Raw genomic sequence first — 21,195 nt, 5'->3', positions numbered from 1 at the left:
AGTGTTCCTCACACATTTATTTTTGAAACACAGCAACAGACCAAGTGTGTCTGGAATATAAATCATTATTGCAAATAAATACTGCGCAATTTAAAGAAACAGAGCTGCTTTTGCACACCACACCAAGTCAAACCATCGCTTAGAGAGAATGTTCGAGTGTGCAGACTCTAGGAGAGGATATTGTGGCTGCTTTGCCCCTTTCGTCCTGCTAAGTGAAGCCATTCTTTGGCTTAGTGTGTTGCCTGAGTGTAGCTACTCCCCCGGGGAAATCACAAGCCTTAAGCCAGGTGTCGGCAACCTAAGGTCCATGGACCACAAGCGGCCCACGGGGGTTGTTTAACTGGCCCACGAGCTGCCCCTGAACCGAGCCACCCACTCGGTGAGTCATCACGCGCTGCACTAAACCAGCGCGGCGCGGCGCGGGGACCCACTTCCACAGTGCTGAAAATCGCGTCTGCGCAGATGCAGAAAATCGCGTCTGTGCAGACGCTGGAAAACGCATCTGTGCAGATGCTGGAAATCGTGGGTGGGCGCGCTCATGTGCACGATCCGGCCCACGGAGGAATCTCCACTGGAGTGAAACAGCCAAGGTGAGGCAAACCTTGCCAACCCCTGCCTTAAACCATAAGATAAATGTTGGAAACAGCCCTTGGTTACGCTGCAGGGAGAGTTGTACCATGAGCCAAGGTTCAGACGACACCCTAAACCAGACTATGGCTTGGCTCATTGTGGAGTAGTAGGAAAACAACTAGGGGAGACTAAAGCATCTGCAAGCTCAACTCCAGGAAGCCCTCGCTTGCGGATTCACACTAAGCCATGGTTTGGGCTCAGTGCAGTGTATGAACCAGGCCACAGAACACTCTTCTAACAGTCTCCAGCTGTTCTTTTGGCATTGGTTTAGCATACTGTCTAAATACATCATGGCAGACTTTAGAACTTCAGCGACAACAATGACTAGATATGTTATTTTCTAGTTCTCAGGCAGACTTTTTAATGAGAAATGTAGGAACGCTCCTCCTGTGGCACAAGCCTCTTGATCTCCAAGCCAACTAAGAGAGGACTGCGTAGATTTTTGTTTGTTTTCCTTTGGCAAACGTATGGCAACTGTAGTTACTTTCTCTTCTAATACTACAATCCTGCACAAAAACCTAACACAATTGGAACTTTATTCCAAGTATGTAGAGGATCAGACTTCCAGAACTGTGAGAAGTAGTCTCAGATCAATATGTTTCTGTTCTGATTACTCTGGTTAATCAGTAACAATATTCAGAAGGAGGAGGAGTAGCATTTATTATTTACTGCTATTTATTTTATAACCTAATGTTACTCTATATAAATACAATGCACAATAGTAATGCTACAAAACCTGGGTTGCAATAATCAAAGAACTGAACCTTTATCTTGTCCCAGTTCTCGTCAAACATCAGTTGAGTAGAAAAGTGTTTCTGGCTGTTCCTGGTTTAAAACTCAGAATGGTCTACTCCTTAAAACTCAAGGTACCATGGAAGTGAAGATGGAATGGATTTCAAAATATATTTATTATTGATGAACCACTCTCTCTGCTTTGCTATTACTTCCCAAAGGATGAATGTTGGGATATTTAAGCCTGCTCTGCCCTCACCTTGGCCTTCTGAGTTGTTGTTTTTTTGCAGCACTCATTCTCCAACCCTTACTATGCAAACACATTGGCTAGTAGCCTTTCTTGGTCAAAGCAAGACTTGCCACAAGAGCTAAAGAGTTAAAGGGCAGGGAAACCTCTGCTTCATTCTCACACAACCCAATTCAGTTTGTGGTCCAGCAAAAGGACACTTTGACCAGAGATACTTTCACTACAAACTCTGCTTCTGCTAACCTTCAAAGTCCAGAACAACATAGGAACAGACACACATCTTTAAAAAACCCATTTTTAAAGTGCATGCAAAACAAAATTAGCCACCACCACTATCCAATGAGTCTAACTTGGAATCATTTTTCAATGTGTGATCGGTACACTGCTGTATGGGGGAATTCAAGTTAATACATGGTAAACTAGGTAGCATGTATGTAACAGGGTTCCCTCTGGAGTTTGGCTGTGGGTTTCCTTGCTGGACTGATCTAAGCCAATTCCGTACAGTAAAATTATCTCCTTTTACCTGTCTGACTATCTCATTTGGCCAGTGAGAACAGAAGATCTTGAAAAACATTGTACAAAACACCTGCCCTTTAATTATTTATCTATTTAGATTAATCAGTACCTTTCCCTTACTTTTTTCTCCCACCTAACTCTTACTGTAGCCCACTATAGTACATTGTACAATATGTACAATTTGTCAATCATTCTATGTACATGTCAGGACTGTGTGGCAGTTAGCCTGGACAGCAAAGTGGTCATCTGAATGATCTACTGTGCGCACAGATCCTAGGTTTACTGTGGCATTTGGTGATGAATCCAGGTAGACAAAAGCAGTTTGTCCATCTTGAATATTTGGATTTCCAAGCAGAGGGATTTGCTGACAAAGCACTCTCCAACTGATTCTATGAATGAAAGAAACCTCCAACTGGATCGTGTGAACTGCTCCAAGCTTTGTGTATTTCAAGCCCATTCTTTCCATTTTTGCATAACATTTACATATGTGCTTTTGTTGGTGCTGCTCAAAAGACCACCTGGTGGTATCGACTCTTGCACCAGAATTATTGGTTGGAATGCACTGAGCTGCCAAGAAGGTGGAATATAATAAATGTAAGCATCAGGGCCTAAATTTGCCTATAGCTTTAGAAGGTTATAATATGCAGGTTATAATTCTGAACAGTGATCTATAAAAAGGATAAAATTCTAGCAGGTGACATTCATTGTCAGCTCTGGTACCTTCAGGGGGGGGGGCAGGTAGTTTTAATTGACCCCAAGGTAAAACCACCAGCAATATCTCTAGACATACTATGGGAAAGCATCCATATAAACACATGGAACCTATTGCTAATGGAGACCAAGTTGACACTGGATATTCTACCCCTTTGTATACAATTTTGGACTGAGTCAAAAAGGGGCACGCGTGCACCTTTTGCAAACATCTGACATCCTGTAAAAAGTGCCACCACCTCTTTTAGGTGGTGCCAAAGGTAGTGGCAGCATTTGTGAAGCCCTGTTTCCAGTGATGTTCTCACCCTGATCAGTCTAAACGAGCTTCATTTGCCCTCAATCACATCATAATGTAGCCAAATCTAATTTGCCGTGTGACGCTATCACCGTTCCTACACAGGTGTTTGATGAGACCTATATGCAAACAAAAAATGGCACCACAGCAGCAGCCAATTGAGGCAACGAACAACAACAAACGTTTTGGAGGGAATAGATTTTGGAGAACTGTTTTCCCCTTTAAGCATAGGTACCTGGGAGAAAGTCCCATCTAACATAGAGGGAGTTACTTTGAGTAAATATGTACAAGATTGTGCTGTTAAAGTCTGATGTATTCTAAAACAATGTTTAGAGATGACAAACAAAAGAAGCACGGTTGCTCCTAGGGTGTATGTGTTTAAGATGTATTGTTTTATCATTTAAACACTTCTTTGACAATACAGATTTATGTGTCTATAGAAATAAAAACAGTGCAAATGAGTTTCTGACAATGCAGAATCTACATCAAATGCATGGTTTCGGGATTTTGTAGAGTTAATCAAATTCCATCCACATTGGTTTTGAGAGGGGCCATTTTAACAAAGGAGCTTTCCAGCGCAAATCGTAAGGGTGTTTACGAAGAAGGAAGCCCCACTGACTTCAATGGAACTTACTTCCTGGTAATAGTGCATAGGATAAGATCAAATGTTCAAAAGGGCTTAATTTATTATGTAGCTCCTTCCTGTTGTAAGTGATTTCAAAACTGCATGCGCATATTTCCGACAGCTCCAGTCAAGAAACAGGCTTGCTTTTATTTGCAAGTGCTGGGAAATGGGATTACCATAGGCAAATCAGAACATATCATATTACTGTCCAACCATTCACATGCTTAGTACTACACAAGGTCTCTTTTTCAGGTGTTAATAGAAAAATCAATTTTGCATCACAACAGCTGGGATCGTTTTAAATATCACAGCTGTCAGAATTTGAAAATAAGTAATCTGAACCTGGCCGCTGTGTCGAAAATACACTAAAATGAAAATGCAGCCGATCTGTATATATTACCCCCCTTTGCCAATCGAACTTCCGGTATCACTGGACAAATATCTTATAACAGGTTTCAGCATTTTAGCCAGCTCAGGCAATGGTAAATGCATGGGATTTACTTCCCACATGAAGCAGGTGAGAGGCCCACCACAGCAACAGTTAAATTATCTGTTTTATGTATATCCTCTTAGCTTAGCTGGGGGGAAAAATAATTACAGAAATAGTGCTAACTCTAAAAAAACACAACACCTTGATTTAAAGAACATTCAATCCGTTTATGTAAGTATTTTGCTGCCAAGCCAGTCTTCAGATTAAGTAATAGATGTGATAAATATCAGGCCTTTGTAATCCTAGAAATTGAGATGCTTGTGTTGAAGGCGAAACTCTTCAATTGTTTGTAGTCCGTGCCGAAACAATTTAACCATTTCTTTCCTAACAGTTAAGCCCTGGAACTATTCTGGGAAGCTATTAATCAAGTCAGAATATATCTATAATGGGACTAACTTGACTTCCCTCAAACCCAGAGCAAAGGCATTAATTTAAAGACTATAAAGAAGTATGGTAAGAAAGATTTATTTTGAACTAATGATAAACAGCAACAAGAAACGTTTTCAATTTCTGAACAGGGAGTGGCCGGATATGAAGCCAGATGAGAAGTCACACCCTCCACCCCAAAATACGTCATGGGTGGGAGTTGAACGCGCCACTCAGGGAACTCTCTTGTGAGCTTGAAGGCACTCTCTGCATGGCACTTTCCATGAGCTCAAAGGCATTGCTCACTTCATGTGCTCTGGTGCTGAAAGGGGAACTGGGTCCAGCCTATAAGAACTTATGCAGAGACCCTCTGAGAACTTGTGTAGCATGGTAACCAACAATGCAATCTCAGAAGTCATTGATTTTTAGAGCTGGAAGGGACCACGAGAGTCATCTAGTCCAACCCACTGCAATGCAGGAATCTTTTTGTCCAGTGCGGCACTCGAACCCACGACCTTGAGAGTCTCATGCTATCTGAGTCTCTGGTTCAAAAACTGCCCTGGCCACAAAATTCAGCAGGCAGCATAAGGAAAGCTACTATTTGACCCTCCCTCTTGTCTGCCCTATGGGAAGATTTTTGCAATGATTTCTGAGATGAAGTGCTTTGATTACACTTTATATTGCTATTATTAGTTAGGTACAGAGGAATACAAAGGAGTTCTTCATGCTGCCATCCTTTGTGTGAGCTCCCTTGTCGATAAATGGGCACATCAAATGCTGCTGGCATAACCAGATTTCCAAAAAGCATCTGCAAGCATTACAAAATGGCCCATAAAGTTCACCTTGCTGTTAAAACGGTAAGATGCAAATACTGAAATGATTTCATTATTAATAATATTATTGCATTTCACAAAGGCACTACGCATTAATTACACAACCATCATCCTTTCGATCTTTAGCCACGGAAGAGAACTCTTAAAAACAAAACAAAAAACAAGGCAAGGGAAGCCATTGTTACTGGACGAGGCTTCATCTTAAAAAGATAACAGAACATGCAATGCTACATGGAAACTACTGCTTGCATAGAAAACGCCACAAGAAAGCACACAATTCAGTGAGGAATGGTATCTTTCAGTGGAATTTAAGATCATATCACTGTGCACTGGATTGTGGCCCATATCTGTGGACCGTGATTCTGAATGCCCCCGCCCGCCCCCCCCGGAAATAAATCCCAGTGCTCTCGACTTAATTTGCTCTCAAGCTTATTTTGTACAAAGCAAGGGAAAGCAAGGGTGCTTGCATCCGGGCCACCGTGTTTAGGACTTGGGTTCATAAGTGGATGCGGTTAAAATAAATAAACAAAAACCATCAGAAACTTTTAGGCAGTACATATCACAGAAAGTATATTTTCCCCACCTTCTGAATATCCGTTTACAACCTGTACTAAAAGCTTCAGCACTAATCAAAGCAAGCAGAAGACATCACAATGAAAATTACACTAAGTATATTTTCTAGCTGTTTCCATCACTCCCCACAACTGCTCACAGAAACAGTCAAAGAATCATGGTGATTCCTTGCCTGTTGGAATTGTTGTAACAGGTGCAGTAGTAATAAAATGTTGGGCAATCAACTTTTTCACGATGATCTGTCAGTTCAGCTTAATAATGCCATTAAGAATGCAAACATTTCTGCAATTTATATTTAAAAGTCAATAAAATAATGGGGTGCACCACTTATCCTTTTTAATTTTTTAAGTAATACATTTGATTATTTTAATCATGACATCCTTTAACTGGCTGGGCTTAAATATTCAGGCAGTATCAATGTGGATTCCACCCCCCCCCAACCCTCCTTTCATTTTTTTAAAAAAAGCCATTGAGCAATTCTTTCTTGCTCCCTTTAAACAGAGACTATTTAGGGACAATCAGCAGACATTCGACGTTCAGTTGTTCTTAAGGGCAGGGAAATAAGTGAAATAAATCTTTTATTAAAGAGGAAGGGTACTGTAATTGACCATAAAGGAGTGGGAATCTGAACCACAGCAGTCAAATAAAATAACTTAGTAATAATAAGGATCAGCTATAAAAACTACCCGAGTGTAATTACAGGGAGTTTAGCTAGCAAGTGCAAAATGTTTCTTTTTTAAATGCCAAAAAAAGGAGAGGAAAAAAGAAAATGTTAATATTATAGACTCTCCCATTATAATCTGCAGTATTACTAGTGCTCAAGGTTTGTTAGTCTATAATTCTCAGTGAATCGCCTACAGAGGTGAAAAAGCCAAGTCAAATGTTAGCCTGGATTGTTAACATCCTCTTTGCATTTTGCAGGTCAGCTACAATAGAAGCAGCTGGAATCTAACATTCTCCACACTGCCCCACCAATTACTTCAACACTGCCTTCTCACTGGACGAGTGTAATTTGGTCTCTATGAAAAGCTCAGCTCTGGGTCCCTTGAGGACGGCAAGCAAAGACTACATATTTCAGGGGTGTCTGAGCAGAGACACATCGCAACCCTGCTTTTTCATTTGCCAGGCTTCAGACTAGCCTTCTTTGGCTTGAGCTTCGTTCAATGCCGAAACACACCTTCTCTTGCAACAACCAGGTTTTGTACACTGGGATATTTATAGCAGCTGCACTCTTGCTTAGGCACCTATTAAAAACGGTGCAGGTGTAGTACATTTCCTCTATTTAATTTTTTTTTATTAATCTTTCGGGACACCACACTAATAAAACAAAAAAGAGGGGAATATACCACACATGCCTATGTACACGAGCATTAAAAGCACACATGAAGAACTCCACATTATAAAACAGGAACGCCCACAGAATCATCATCAAAAATTAGTTGATATGATATTAGAAACTGATAAAATCTTAAATAGTAGGAGTTTTACAGGGACTAGTGGCATGACTGCGTATTTGCAAAAGGTTCCTACAATGGCAACTATACTGGTAATTCCAACAAGACAACCGCCAGCAACAACAAAAACAACAACACAACTTTACACATGTATACAACATGCAACTCTACTTTTGTCCGTGAAACTGTCCAGGGAGGGGGGTGGATGTAAGACGGTTCTAGTAAAGTGAAGGGTGATAAAGTTGCCCTTTTGACGCGCTAGCAGCCATTTATTTTAGGACGGACAAATGCTTTAAGGATTTCACTTCATACGCACATAGCAGAGTTTATAGGTTATTCCAGTGGCAAAAAAGTGGGAACCTTATTGTGTTCCTGAGCAAATTCTGTCAGATGCAAATTTGGCGAAACAAAAATATGGCGCATTCACCTGAGGAAATGTTGTGTGTTCACCACAACGTAAAGTCAATCCTCTGGGTTCTTAGGGAATATATTTCCCCCTCCATCTTCTACCCCAAGATGTCTTTGGAGACAGACATCTGCCACGTGTATAAGCATAGGAAGCACATCAAAAGCAAACCTGGACCGACAGACAACTGCCCAGACAAAAGTGAAGCAGATCCACGATCCAGTTAAGCTGAATTACGACGGCTGAAGCCAATTTATCCCCACCCCAAAATTGACTGCAGTGGCAGTAAATAATTTCAGCTTGAGGACTGAGAAACTTCATTGGGTTATGGATCAGGCTGGCAGCATCTCACACTGTTTTCCATATGTGACAAGAGTCACATAGACGGTGTGGTGGCTGCAAGAAATGGACAGCAGTTGCCTTTTCCAAATGCCCTTAAAAAAAAACAAAACCAACGGGAAAAATCCTATTAGTGAATGAAGATGACAATACGCCTATGAATTTAGACAGCTCTTGTCTATCTTTCGCTCTTTCTAAACACAGCTTGGTGCAATATCTCTAAATCCTAGGTCCTTGACATACTACGGCAATTTTACAGTAAACTGAGTATAACATGAACCAGACATATTCTCGAACAGGAAACAAACAGCTCTTCTGCACAATTTCCTGTAGATCACTTGGAAAGGTATTTAAAGACTGTACTGGCAATAAGCATTTTTTAAATTAACCTCCCCGCTCCCTCCCCAAACCAAAATATGCACTCAGCCCAAGATGTTGAGAATGCAGTATTTTTCTTTAAAAGCGAGATGTATTAATTTCTCAGAGCTACCTCATCCATTCACCATTAAGTGAAACAGCCACCACGTATAATTTTATTTGCAAAGAAACTGAAGGAGAGCTTTATTTCTGCAACCATGCTGAAATTCATGCTTATTACAGGGAGGTGGTCAGCGTACGATATGCTACAAACATATGTGAGGGCTCTGAGCCAACATAAAGCTGCATTCGAAAATAATGATTTAATCAGGGTTCCGTCTTTAAACATATCTATAATGTCAGTTCAGCAAATAAACAGAATAACGGCCGCATATATTTTTGCACCATAAAGAGGCAACACTAGATACCATTGTAGAAGTAAAGGTTTAAAAGCAATTAATTTATTTTAGAAAGGATTTCCACCATTGTTATTTCCATAAACTCCAGCTAAGCTGTTTTGTTTTGAAAAGGGTCAGGAATAGGCAAATGCAGACACATTAAAATTAGTACATACTCATCTTTCCCAACCTTCTTCTTTTCATGATATCAAATGGGCGGTTTTGAAAACTATTTATTTTAGATCCAAGTTGAGCAATGATTTTGGAATTCTCCAACAATTTAGAAAGATAACCAATGTATACCTATATATTCTACTAGCTATTTTATTTTGTAAATATAATGTAGAAAATGCAGACCTATTTTTTTTTAAAAAAACCATATAATTAAAGTATCTATTTATTATACTATTTGCAAAAAAGTTGCAACTGTAGTATTGCTTATGAGACTGAGATAACTATCACAGCATACATGTTTCTAACTCACATGCACCATTTGGGTATAGGCTCAAAGATTTCAATAGAATTTCTTTCTGCTTAACATCGTTTGAATATGCTCCTTTATTTCTGACCTTCAGTATTTCCAAAATTCAAACACTAACACTGCATTTTCTTCACGTTCATGCCAGTTAAAAATATGAAAAATGGATTATAGTTTGCTCTTTTTAAAATACAAAAAACCCTAGATTAAATGAAGGGTATCTATTGGCAGGTGTTGTTTTTTGTTTTAAAAATGCAGTTTTACAGGAAAAGGGACAACACTATCATGATATTCATCATAAGAGTTTTTACTCTTCATTTACTAGAGTTCATATAAGGAGTTATCACACTATTTGGCCTAGACTATTAGCAGGAACAACACTATGAACTATTCATCTCTGTCTTAAGAACTTTATGGAGTTGAAAAGGTCCATAATAAGAACAGCAGACATAATACAAACATAAAAACTTATTAGCATTTACTTTTTGTGATTTGATAACTTGACAAATAACTATTTCAAAACAACTAGTTGGTAAGATGGCTTGACGCTTGTTGGTATAACGTACAAAAAAAGAGCAATTATGATAATTATAGGGTTCGCTATATGATTTAACACATGCGCATGCGGGCGGGAGCCAATGATGGGAGCTTAAAATACTATTAAGTGAAAGTTTTGCCACTTTTGTTTTCAATTTCATTTGCAATAATGTCATCTTTGCTGTCTCTGCGTTCTTCCAAGTATGGCATTTGATCAAACAACTGCTTGCTAAAATCTCAGTCATGTGCAATTAGCAATGCTAAACATCAGATTAAAAAAGTGACACTACACAATTTCAGACCATACATGCTATCACAAATATCTTAAGAGTCTCAAGAAGCAAAACATTAAAGGAGCAGATGCTCTGGCAACATAGTTATTGTGCGCAATGTGCTACAGAACCCAATGCATGCATTATTAAAATAAATATGGATAATAATTAATTTAAAAAACAACAACAAAGCACGATAAATTTAAGCACTGGATATTATTAGTTATAGTGAAACGTTATGCTGCAACTGACCATATGACATGTGTTTGAAGCATTTCCTCTAAAAGCGGTGCTTATTTTTTTATCATCTAAAAAAATTGAAGAACTATATGGCTTTTAACAGGGGAAAAGGAACCTATCCTGCTACTTCAGAGAGAAGGGATGACACGGACAACAGGTGAATGGGGGAAAAGAAGGGTATGGTTTCTTCAAACACCATAACGCATTCATTACAAAAAGAGCAACTCTGAGTACTCATCGGTCAGATGGATTTACATTTTGAAGAGAGAGAGAGAGAGAGAGAGAGAGAGAGAGAGAGAGAGAGTTTATTCCTCACCACATTCTTCTTCCCATACTGCTAACTTACATACAGAGGAGATCTGGAATGATTTTACATCCCCCACCCTATTGTTTATTCCCAGGGAAGACCTGCTTCCACCTAGCTGCTCTCAGTTCAGAAAGTTCAAACTGAATTTAAACAAGTAATTGACTTGTCAAGGGAGGTGGGGAGAGAGAGAGAGAGAGATGAGGAGGAGGAGGAATTCCAAACTATATCTTGTTTAAAGACAAAAAAAGTCATGCAACTTATTGTAGCCTGTACTTTCCTCCGACTAAGTGGAGAAAGAGGTGCAACACCCGAAACGAAATCTAGCATCCGTCCTCCCCCCAAACAGGCATTCTAAACAATTCACGCAGGGCATACACAATCTCTGCAAGATGCCTGGCACCCGATCAAGACCTGCATTATGTACAATCCGAGCTAGAACGATGCTGGCCACATAAAAAGGTAGCCCCGCAAAAAGACAGAAACACAATTTCTCCCTTCTCCCGTCAAATGCCAAGATTCTGGCCTCTTCCACAAAGACCCTGAAACTTTACCATGAGGACTGATGCCTTATTACAGAGCTGAATCCAGGAATTTCCAGGTTTGGGTATTTTTTAAAAATGCCCTCTGCTGATACCACCAGTGTTTATTGTTTCACCTCCCACCCCACAAAAAGCTTCATGTGCAGTGTGACATTTCCTGGTCTCTTTTTGTTGAACACATACCAACAGATTTGTTTTTAATAAATGCCATTTAATGGTTCCTATAAATACATTTCCTCTGACAGTGCTCTTGATTTTTATGAGTAACATCCTCCTTTCCAGACTCTCCCTCCCCTGTCAAAAAATCAACTCCAACTGAAAATATTTACTAAATGGGGGGAGTAGAGGAGGGGGGGTATTACCAGCAGTATGATCTCATGTCCAGAATTTCCCTTCTAAACGTCTACAAACCACGGGGATGAAATTGTACTGTGCGTGGCCACCTTAGCATGTGCGATGCATGTTTGATCTATTTTACTTTTAATGAAAGTTTTGTAACTTCAGGCCCTCAGTGATAAAAGGACAGCCACTTCATTTCATTGATGACCTCAGTCACTCACCCCACCAAAACTACCCCTATGAAAAAAAGTGTTTTCTTCTACAGAAAACCCAGTTGTGATATGTAAATCCTGGACACTTTATGATTTTTCTAATTTTAATGTTTGCATTTATTAGCTCCCCCACATACTCCAAATGCAAGTACTGGCTTCAAATGCAATATATCAATATATCAAATGCAATATATATGGCTTCAAATTACACACACACACACACACACACACACACACACACACACACACACACAAACATATAAAGATGTATTTCTCTGTGTTTACTTAAACTCTCCTCTTTCTTAACAAACTGCATTAATCCAGAATATTATTTAAAAATACCTGACGAAGACAACATCTCTTGCTAGTAAGTGTTCTAACTGAGGGTGGAACTGAGTTATTCCAACAGATGTTCATTCATAGGGATGGGTTTCTCGTACGAAATAATGTAATCTCTATATATTATACGGGTGTGCTTGTATAGCACGCGCTCATATGCGTGGCATAATTAGTTTGCGCTGTCCCGTACCTTTGAAAAAGGCCTTGGTTCAAGCTCTAACAGTTCCCTTTTGGCCTAACTGCTCTCCCCATGACTGGTATCAGACGAAATGCTGAAAAGTTGAGAGAACGCAGGCTGCCTTCTTTCCAGAACTTCCACATTTTATTTTCCTGTGTTTTTTTTTCCAGCAACACATCTCTTTACCTCAGCAGCCCATTAAAAGATTATTATTTTTTATTTTTAAATCTCTTTTTTTCCTTCCCAGGACCTAGCCAGGAATAAAAAAATAAAAAAATAAATTCAGCAGACTTCCAGATGGCAAGTATAAACCTTCTGCTGAGGTTATCCGTAAAATACCAGACACTATTTCCCCCCCTCTCCTTAAATAAAGTGTTTCTGAAGAGAGAGAGAAAGAGAGAAAGAGAGAAAGAGAGAAAGAGAGAGAGAGAGAGAGAGAGAGAGAGAGAGAGAGAGAGAAAGAAAGAAAGAAAGAAAGAAAGAAAGAAAGAAAGAAAGAAAGAAAGAAAGAAAGAAAGATGCAGGGAAACATTCTAAACAATGTAAAGTGATGCTCGCAATAATTGGGCTTTTTTGTTATTTTGCAGTATTTTATTACTGTTTCTCACTGAATTCATCAAATGCTCAGCGTCTAGCGTTCTCTGTCAGTGGCTGCTAGGTAAAATGAACTCAGCTGCAGACCCCGACTCAGGAAGCTGCAACGCCTCGTCTCAGACAGAGAGAAATGCACTAACAACTTATCTGCACAGAAAACTGATTTCTCCCTGCTTGCATTAATAATGCCCTTGTTCCGTACAGACCATCCAGATAAGTGAAAGAACGACTGGCTCAAAAATGACCAACTTTATGACTTTAAAAAGTTTCAGGCTGTAAAAAGCATTGCAATCTATTTTGAAGTCAGTTTTTGTTTTTTTAAAACAAAATAAAAAATAAACAAAACAAACGAAAAGACCAGCTTTCTCTTTCTGATTATAAAGCCCCCCCCCCAACCCCCCTACGCTCAATAGTATATATAACATTAGCAAGAATTAAACAGCTTACGGAATAAGGAAGGCTGAAGTAGCCCAGAAGAACTTTCAAAGCAATAAATGCAGCAAATGACTCTCATTCCTACGACAATAAAACTTGTCAAAATTACACCTTTAATTACAGAGCTAGCTTACCGCTTTGCCATTATAGTAGTACATCAAAGAGTTTCCTCCCATGCCAGGGATTGTGTATGCGCAATACATGGTCTCGTATTCTTTTTTTTTCCCTCTCCAGTACCACTCTTAACAACTTTTTATTTCAAACTCGCTGTCCCTTTTTTCACAACAATTCCTTCAGTCGCATTTTCCCATATGGCCAGGCCAAGCATGGTGAATATGCAAAGCAGGGAGAAACCATTCCTGACGTTAGGGGTGGGGTGGTGCGGGGAGGGGGGGGGAGAGGAGGTGGCTAGGACTCTTCTGTCAGACAGTTAACTTTCCACAGCAAATCTGGAAGCCTTCCCAGTCCCGATTTAGCCGCAATTCCTAGTGCATGCAAGAAGAGATAGCTTCAACTTTTTCACTTGGATTCCCCCCCCCCAAAAAAAAACACAACAACTCCACACCCTGGAATAACGGTGATTCTTAAAAGAGATTTTGGAAAGAAAAATAAAATAAAGATTTATTTTTTTTAAGAAAAAAAATCTCCCCACCAAAAAGCAAACAAAAAACACAAGTTCCAGCCACACTCTTTTCTCCCCTAAAATTTCCACTCAACTGCCTTAGGGTAAAAGTGGAATAGGGTCCATTATTGAAGAGAATACAAATGCAGTTAATTGACTCCCCCCTCGCTCTCTCTCTCTCCCTCTCTTTCTTTTTTGTTTTAATTTGATTAAAAAGCGAGTGGCAGGAAGGGAATCGTATGATGCACATCTAATAACTCTACCATCTGTCTCTGCTGCTGGCTGGCTCCCAGCATTGTACGCAGCTGCCTGAGAACTCGACTCAGAGAGAAAAAGAAGGGGGGGGATAAAAAAAAAACCCACCCAGCAGCCCCCCGTCTCTGACCTCGCTCAAAAGGAGAGAGGAGCAGTGTTTTCTGACTGCCTGGTCAACAACCTACAAAACGAGGGTTGAGAATGAAACAGAGGAAGATTGCTTCAAGCCCTAGCCTCTTTTTAATTTTTTCTCTTCTCTCTCTCTCTCCCCCCACCGCCCCCCCCCCCACCGCAAAGTCACTGGGCTTTCTTTTGAAAGCAGGAAATAGGTTAGAGGCATAGGACGTAATTCAGCTTCAGAGCTGGCATTTAATGCTTAAAGGGAAATCAATTGACAGGCTACTATAGACCTCCCCCCCAACAGAGCACTTGCTCTTTTCATTTTTGGGGGGGTTCGGTATGGTGGAGGCGGACGGTGTGTGTGTGTGTGTGTGTTTGGGTATTGTAGGGGGGGGGTTGTTCTCCACCCTCCCCAAATGCAACTGCTTCTGAATGTTGAACTTGAAAATTGCTTGCTGCTATCATTACAGGAGATTGGCCCGGAAAATATTTGGAATGAAATGAAGCTTGCTGCTAATGTTTTAATGCACTGGACAGGTGAAAACTGTTTTCTAACAACAACAACAACAACAACAACAACACCTCATCAATTTCTTTTGTTAAGGTGGAGGAAAACTCTCCCCTACCCACCAATGTATAAACACCAACGAAAACTCCTGTTTTCCTGTATTCATATAATTTTTTTTGTCCATGGTGTTGGAAAAATAAAGCATGTTCAGTGCACAATACACCAGTGGGTGGATTCCGCTTCTTAGTTTTCTTTTGCACTGTACAAGCTAAGCCAAAAATGGGGAGAGAGGGTAAGAGGGTTTGGGGGGGGGAGAGAGGGAGAGAGAGAGAGAGAGAGAGAGAGAGAGAGAGAGAGAGAGAGAGAGAGAGAAGATTGGGACTGGCTTAAACTTGCCAAATTCAGAGCATCACAGGAAAGGAAGGCCCCTGGGAATTGATCCCAAATGAAACTAAATAATTTGCATATGCTGAAGCAAATGCCATCTGAGCATACAGCTATTCTCCAGAATCAACTTTAATAATTCAAAGCACCTATTTCCTTACTACTCAATGTGGTAACAAAACACATACAGTATTAATAAACAGCAAGAGGTGGCAACGTCAGTTCTAAGCAGCCGCCTTTTGCTAATGGTAAAGTTTTATTTTGTACTCTTCCTTACGAATCTACGCAGAGTGTAGGTCCCTATGTATATTTTAGAGAGGGAAGAGGGAACAGAGGGTTTATCTAACTTCCCTGCTCTGCATTTATTTGGGAGGTCCCCAGAGATCTGGGTAAACAGTTCTTGAATTATAATCACACATTTCATTCAAATTTCATGCTTTGAGGATTTTTTCCTCATTAGAACAGTTAGTTGTCAATCTGACAGGATCACATTTGTAACCTTTAAACCACCCTCTGTGTATAAATACATAAGGCCAGGAAATCCAAGTAAGACAGGTCTATGCGCAGGAAAAACGTAATGCCTACAAGCAGAGGGGGAGATCTCAGGGCGCACACACACACTGAAAACTGATTATTTCACTTATGAATACATTTAGCTTGCTAACAGTGCACCCTATGCATGTCTACTCAGAAGTAAGTTCAGCAGGATTTGCCCCCAGGAAGTAGGCACAAGATTACAACTTAAGTCATCTAGATACTCAATTTAGATGTATTCTCACCTGCTTTGGGAGGAGTAGCATTGAAAGACAGTCTCTAAATAAATTATATATCAAAAGTATCCACAGTATTATTATTTTTTTTAAAAAAATGCTAAACAAAAACCTGACCCAACACAGTATTTTCCCACCACCCCGATGCACAACTCTATCTATTATGCTTTCACAATTTAAGAGTCTTAAGATATACCTTCAAATCATGTGGTGGTAGGGAAATCCCACAAAGTTGTGGATTAGTATAATATGCAATTAATGCTTAATTCTAATAAAAGTTTACCCCCGAAAGTAGATTTGATGGATTCCTAAGCCACTAAATTCACTCTAATCAGTTCACAGCCATTGAAACAACCCTCTAAAATCGGACTAACACTATAAGCTTTAATTACTGGCACAAGATAATTATGAAATTTCATATACTGATGAAGCCTATAGGAAAACACAAATTAATGCAGACTGATCACATTGAAGAGTGGTCTTGAAATAATGACCTTTCAGATACAAAAGTGACTGTGTTTGGGTCAGTGTTGCTTTCAACAAGATGGAAGAAAGGCTTTATTCCTTCACCAGGGCACCTTAAAATAAAATAAATAAATGGAAGTCCATGTAGTTAAAATCAGAATACATGGAGTTTCTCAACTTTTTTTTACTTCTTTTAAAAACAGAGCTCTTTCATGTCAGAAGTGCGTAGTATAATTGATTACTGCAATCAAGGAGAAGCCAGAGCTTAGAAGCAGAGGCCAAGGTTTGAAGGTTTAAGGTTCATGTTAGATTCCTTGCATCTTCAGATAAAAGACCTGGAGGAGACCCAAGAGACAAAGCCTTGCTCGTGGAAGGCACTACTGGGTTAAGTGGATCAGTGATCTCACTGGGTATATAAAGCAGTTTCTTAGTCTTGACTATGAAAATGCATTCATACAACTCAATATTAACTGTACAGAGATGATCAACCTGAATGTACGGCGGTGGATTGTGCCAGCTCCACTTCCTCCTGCCTGGCGGCCACACACTAGTCAAAGTTTTGCACACACAGATCTCAACATGCATAGAGAGGTCCAATCTGCGCAATTTGCTTGCCACAAGATCAAGGTGCCCAGATTCTGCCTGAAAGTTGGGTCTTTGCATGCATCCCCTTATCCAAACATGTGAACATCACATGGGGACCTGTACATCAGGCTAATGTAGTTCTTACCACTACACGTACAAAATGAATGTCTGCACAGGGTATACCAGTCCAATAAAAAATCCCCTTTTTGCCTGATGATGATGATGTTCAGATGTTTCTCTTGCTTTACTACACAACCCACAATTTTCTTGCTGGCCGTCAGGGTTATACGACTACTGTACATGTTGACAAAGACACAAGAGTGTTACCAGGGCGACACAATTTCTGCTTGGGGTACTGAAATAACCAAACACAATTCTTGTAAATTCTCTGAACGAACATGAAAATAGCTGGGAAAATTCCCTCTCTCAACTCAATTTCTCAATTCAATACCTTCAAGCATCAGTCTCATTGGGTCCCCTTGCCTTCATTTAAGCTTCTTTCCTGAATCACAATAGAAAGTATACATTCAGACAAACAGAGCCACCTCTGCTAAGCGGTAGGGTTGCACCAAATGAGATATCAACTTCTCTTTTCTTTTCTACTTTCCCAATGTAGAGGTTAGAACGTCAGTCTAGGACTTGGGAGACCCAGATTCAAAATTCCACTCAGCCATAGAGCTCACTGGGTGATCTTGGGCCAGTCATTTTCTCTCAGTCTAACCTACTCAAAAGTGTTGTTTTGAGGGTAAAGGGGCAGTGGGAAAATGCCCTATATTCTGCCTTGAGCTCCTTGGACAAAAGACGGGATATAAATGTAATCAACATTTAGGACAAAATAAACTCGCTCCTTACCCTTGTAAAGCTAGCACATCAATGAGAAGGATTCTAGCTTAGCTATATTACTAACAGAGCAATCATATCCATGCCTACTCAGAAATAAGTCCTGTTGAATTCAGCGGGACTGACTCACAGGTACGTGGGGTTAGGATTGTAGCATGTCATATTAATTTCACAAAGGCAAAGAGCATTTCATTCATGGACACTTCCCCATGTGCTTTCTGAGGTTCTGTGATCACAGTTATGCTCAAGGTAATTGGAATCAATCCTGCTTCTAGTCAATAGCAGCTATCCACATTAATCTCATCCAGCATCATCCCTCATGCAACGAACCAAACAGTCAAGGAGCCAAAACTGTAACACTTTTTAGAAGACACTAACATGCCCCTAACTCTCTCTTTGAATTGCAATCATATCTTAAACACAACACCCAGCTCCTTAACACACTTCTTGCACTTTTAAGCATGCCCTTCATGAAACAGCATGAGAAGGATAACAGCACCAAGTTGGGAAGGCAGGAAGTTCAGAGAAACTAGGGACAAATGGACAGTAGAAGCAGTGACAAAGGAAAGATTAACCTTCTGAGTTGAGCAAGAAACTCTGACGGCCACTGAAGTCCAAGCTGCTTTCGAAACTCCAACAAGTTCATATAGTTGCATATGTGGTCGCCCCCCCCCCCCACATTCACAAAGGCTACAGTGCATCTTTGTTCAGCCCTTGTTGTAGTCCAGATGTTTTGGACCACAACTCCCATCATCCTAGGTCATTGCCCATGCTGGGGCTCTTAGAATTTGGAGTCCCAGAACATCTGAAAGGTATCCAACTGGGGAAGGATATAGAGACTTATTATCCCCTCAAATAATAGGTGGTATCCTACTAAGTCAAACTCCAAGTAGGCCCATTAAGATAAAGGGGTCTACTCTGAAAATGACATATCTCTTAGAACAGTGAGTTCCTTGGGCAGGTGCTTCAGTTGCTTATCCAACTTGGGTCAAGCAGTTTGCTATTTCTAGTGGTCTGAACACTATTTTCAATAGTAAAAGAGAATGGATTGAAATGTTGGTTCCCTTCCTGCACAACACAATGTTACAGTGTGTGAAACCTTATAAAGAGAATTAACCAGGAGAAGACATATTCTTACTGGCCCATTCGAAATGAGGCTTTGGGGGTAACAGGATGCTTTTGTTTAAAAAAGAGTGAACAGCTAAAAATATAAACAGTTATCTGACAAGAAACAGCTTTTGAAAATAATAAAAATAAAATAAAATAAAAAATACATGTGTGTTGGTGTTTTAATCTCCTAATGCAGTGCTGTCAAATTTGCATCTGGACACAATGTAACTACTTTAGGGATTTTCACTGAGCCAGGCAAAGGCAGTTGTTAAGCTACATTTTGTTGATCCAAAAAGCTGGTATTAATACAAATTGCTAAAAAGCCAAGTCCCCAGTTATTACAAACCAAAATGCCCCAACAGGAGTCGCTGCTGTCAAATGCTCTTTGCAAACATTTGTTTGCATTTTAAAAAGTTACAGATAGCCATGCAGATGAGAAAAACATTGTGCAGCCACAAACAAGATACAGAATCAATATATTTTCTAGATTAGGATATATCAATCAGTACCTCTATATCCCTTGACACAGACGTATAATAGGGATGCTGCGTTAATCCAGAAGATATGATTTCTGAGAGGGGTACTGCAAGCTCTCTTGGTGTGGACTGTTATCCTAAATGCAGCTACTCTGCAATGGTAACTCTCCATATGTACTTTGCACCAGGAAAAAACTGTTAGGGTCTGGATGTACAAACACCTGTGCCAGCTCGCCAGGGAGACATGTTAAGAATGGATATGCACACCCAAATGCACTCTTTATTGAAAGCAGTGGGTGGTGTCTGCATTTGAACGTGCATCCCAATTCACACCTGGTTTACACTGGTCCTGACAGTGTCCTGGGGTCTGAACAGTAACACAAGCATACGGTGTACAACCATTGTTCTGTAAGTTAGGTTGATGGAATAGCTCAACAATTCCATGGTGGAGGAGCTGGTTGAGAAGAGGTCCCATAACACCCAGAACTCTTGACTGAAGCAGTTTCCCCCCTCCCCATCATGGAAAAGCATAAAACCAATGTCTTGGCAAAGGTGTTAGATTTTGGTGTAAGCCAAAAGACAAGCGCAAAAGAGCACTTGGGCACTTGAACTCAGTCTTAAGGTCACCAGAGTGGATCTGCATCCATCAATGGTGCATCCTTGTGCTGTAGCAAAAACATACCCAGGATGGTGCTATGAAGCTCCTCTCAGTTTATAGTTGTTGCTATAGAAGAAGAAGAGGAGGAGGAGGAGGAGGAGTTTGGATTTGATATCCCGCTTTATCACTACCTTAAGGAGTCTCAAAGCGGCTAACAATCTCCTTTCCCTTCCTCCCCCACAACAAATACTCTGTGAGGTGAGTGAGGCTGAGAAACTTCAGAGAAGTGTGACTGGCCCAAGGTCACCCAGCAGCTGCATGTGGAGGAGCGGAGAATCGAACCCGGCTCACCAGATTACGAGGCCACCGCTCTTAACCACTACACCACACTATTGTAGTACAAATGTCTGTTTCACAACCCATCACATTTACACAGAACGTTTCTGCACCCCCCTCAAAAGTGGAGGAAATGTTCAGGGACAGGGAGGTGGGTGAATTTTCATTTCTCAATTTTGCATAAGAGGTGGCCTAAGGTTTTTTCTCCCCTTTGAAGAAGAAGATATAGAAAGCATCAACCACCTCATACTTAAAGGTAAGGAATAAAAATTATTAAAATCTGTCTATCCACCCACTCAAAAAGAAAAAGGAAAAGAAAGATGAATCCAATATTGCAGGAAGACATTTTTTGCTGCATCCCCATGAAAATTGGAGGAAAACTCTGGGGCTAATACTTCAGCCTGTGAATAACTATGAGTGGTCTATCACTTTACAACAACATGCTTAACGTTACTCTGTTTGGAAATCTAGATTTAAAAATATAAATCCAATAACCTATTTTCAGTGCTTTGCACCACTTTCTAGCTCAGAAACGGCAAAACAAGAATCATTAGGTGCAATCTATAACCACTCTCGCCCTATCAATATATTAAATGCAACAAGTGTGGACAAATTTGTTTTAATATGAGCTTTTATCCAACGTGAGACAGAAAGCGGGAGATACCACGTTACCGCAAACACTGT

General features: G+C 40.2%; 1 protein-coding gene across 37 annotated transcripts in view; it reads right to left on the bottom strand.

The window, feature by feature from the left end:
* The window catches only part of TCF4 (transcription factor 4), a 339,431-nt gene that overhangs the window by 94,701 nt on the left and 223,535 nt on the right, over positions 1-21,195 (bottom strand). For 4 of the 37 annotated variants that reach the window (XM_083465947.1, XM_083465948.1, XM_083465950.1 and 1 more), the window contains exon 1: positions 13,577-13,767. The exons of 31 other annotated variants lie outside the window; for them this stretch is intronic. In XM_083465947.1, coding sequence (XP_083322073.1) covers positions 13,577-13,645 — 69 coding nt within the window. In that variant the 5' untranslated portion in view covers positions 13,646-13,767. Of the gene's footprint in view, positions 1-13,576; positions 19,439-21,195 lie in introns of those variants that run through there. 2 more of the 37 variants (XR_014517241.1, XM_083465949.1) reach the window with 2 other exon arrangements.

This window comes from Podarcis liolepis (assembly GCF_965112155.1).
Source record: "Podarcis liolepis genome assembly, chromosome: 11".
NCBI lineage: Eukaryota > Metazoa > Chordata > Lepidosauria > Squamata > Lacertidae > Podarcis > Podarcis liolepis.
This window is presented reverse-complemented; position numbering and strand designations above follow the sequence as displayed.